The sequence below is a fragment of the Cynoglossus semilaevis genome, chromosome W, assembly GCF_000523025.1.
Source record: "Cynoglossus semilaevis isolate Cse_v1.0 chromosome W, Cse_v1.0, whole genome shotgun sequence".
NCBI lineage: Eukaryota > Metazoa > Chordata > Actinopteri > Pleuronectiformes > Cynoglossidae > Cynoglossus > Cynoglossus semilaevis.
The window spans coordinates 14,439,345-14,440,174 of record NC_024327.1 but is presented as its reverse complement, the minus strand read 5'-3'; the positions used below and the strand labels follow the sequence as shown (position 1 = coordinate 14,440,174).

The following is an 830-nucleotide window of genomic DNA, read 5'->3' as shown; positions in this document are numbered from 1 at the left end:
TTTGGGCCAGCAGGAAATCCCTGGTTCCTCAGAAAAAGGAAGAAGACAAGAAGCCTCACATCAAGAAGCCGCTGAACGCATTCATGCTGTACATGAAGGAGATGAGAGCCAAAGTGGTGGCTGAGTGCACCCTGAAGGAGAGCGCCGCCATCAACCAGATTCTGGGGAGAAGGGTGAGTCGGGGCGCTCATACATAGGTTCACGTGTGAGTGTGTGTGTGCGTGTGATTTTAGAAGGTGGCTCATGACCCCAATAATACATCACAAATTTGTGGCGACCCCAGAGACCTTTCTTTTATTTGTAGAATTAGGTTTTAATCATGTTCGTTTTACTGTGATGCTAATACAGAGTAGCCAGATTATTGCACAATGTACTCAAAGAAACTCAAGTACCTGTCACTTGTGCAGACACATGATCGCAGCTGTCAATCAAGGTGTATCAGCTCAGATATTTTTATATACTAAATTTTATTTGAAGACTACAGTTGTTTAAGATTGTATGGTGTTTTTAATCATTTTTTTCAGTAAATTTTTATCAATTACTAGACATTTCAGGCAACCCCATTTGAAGTCCAGGCCGTGGCGACCCCTACATTGAAAAACACTGATGAATTTTGTTTTTGCCTGCAGTGGCATTCACTGTCCAGGGAGGAACAAGCCAAATACTACGAGCTGGCCAGGAAGGAGAGGCAACTCCACTCCCAGCTCTACCCAGGATGGTCAGCACGAGATAATTACGTGAGTTGGATGATTCTTAGATGCTTTCACTTCCCAGCACGACCATAAAAAATCACTATAATGAAACAACAATGCTTTCTTTGTGCAGGGAAA

At 43.1% G+C, this 830-nt stretch overlaps 1 protein-coding gene across 3 annotated transcripts in view; it reads left to right on the top strand.

The window, feature by feature from the left end:
* Positions 1–830, top strand: part of LOC103397252 (transcription factor 7-like 1-A) — a 287,021-nt gene that overhangs the window by 284,283 nt on the left and 1,908 nt on the right. Inside the window, exons 9-11 of one of the 3 annotated variants that reach the window (XM_008335468.3) lie at positions 14–173; positions 630–738; positions 822–830. The exon at positions 822–830 is cut by the window's right edge and continues 48 nt beyond it. In XM_008335468.3, coding sequence (XP_008333690.2) covers positions 14–173; positions 630–738; positions 822–830 — 278 coding nt within the window. Of the gene's footprint in view, positions 1–10; positions 174–629 lie in introns of all 3 variants that reach the window. The other 2 variants (XM_017042728.2, XM_025052726.1) reach the window with 2 other exon arrangements.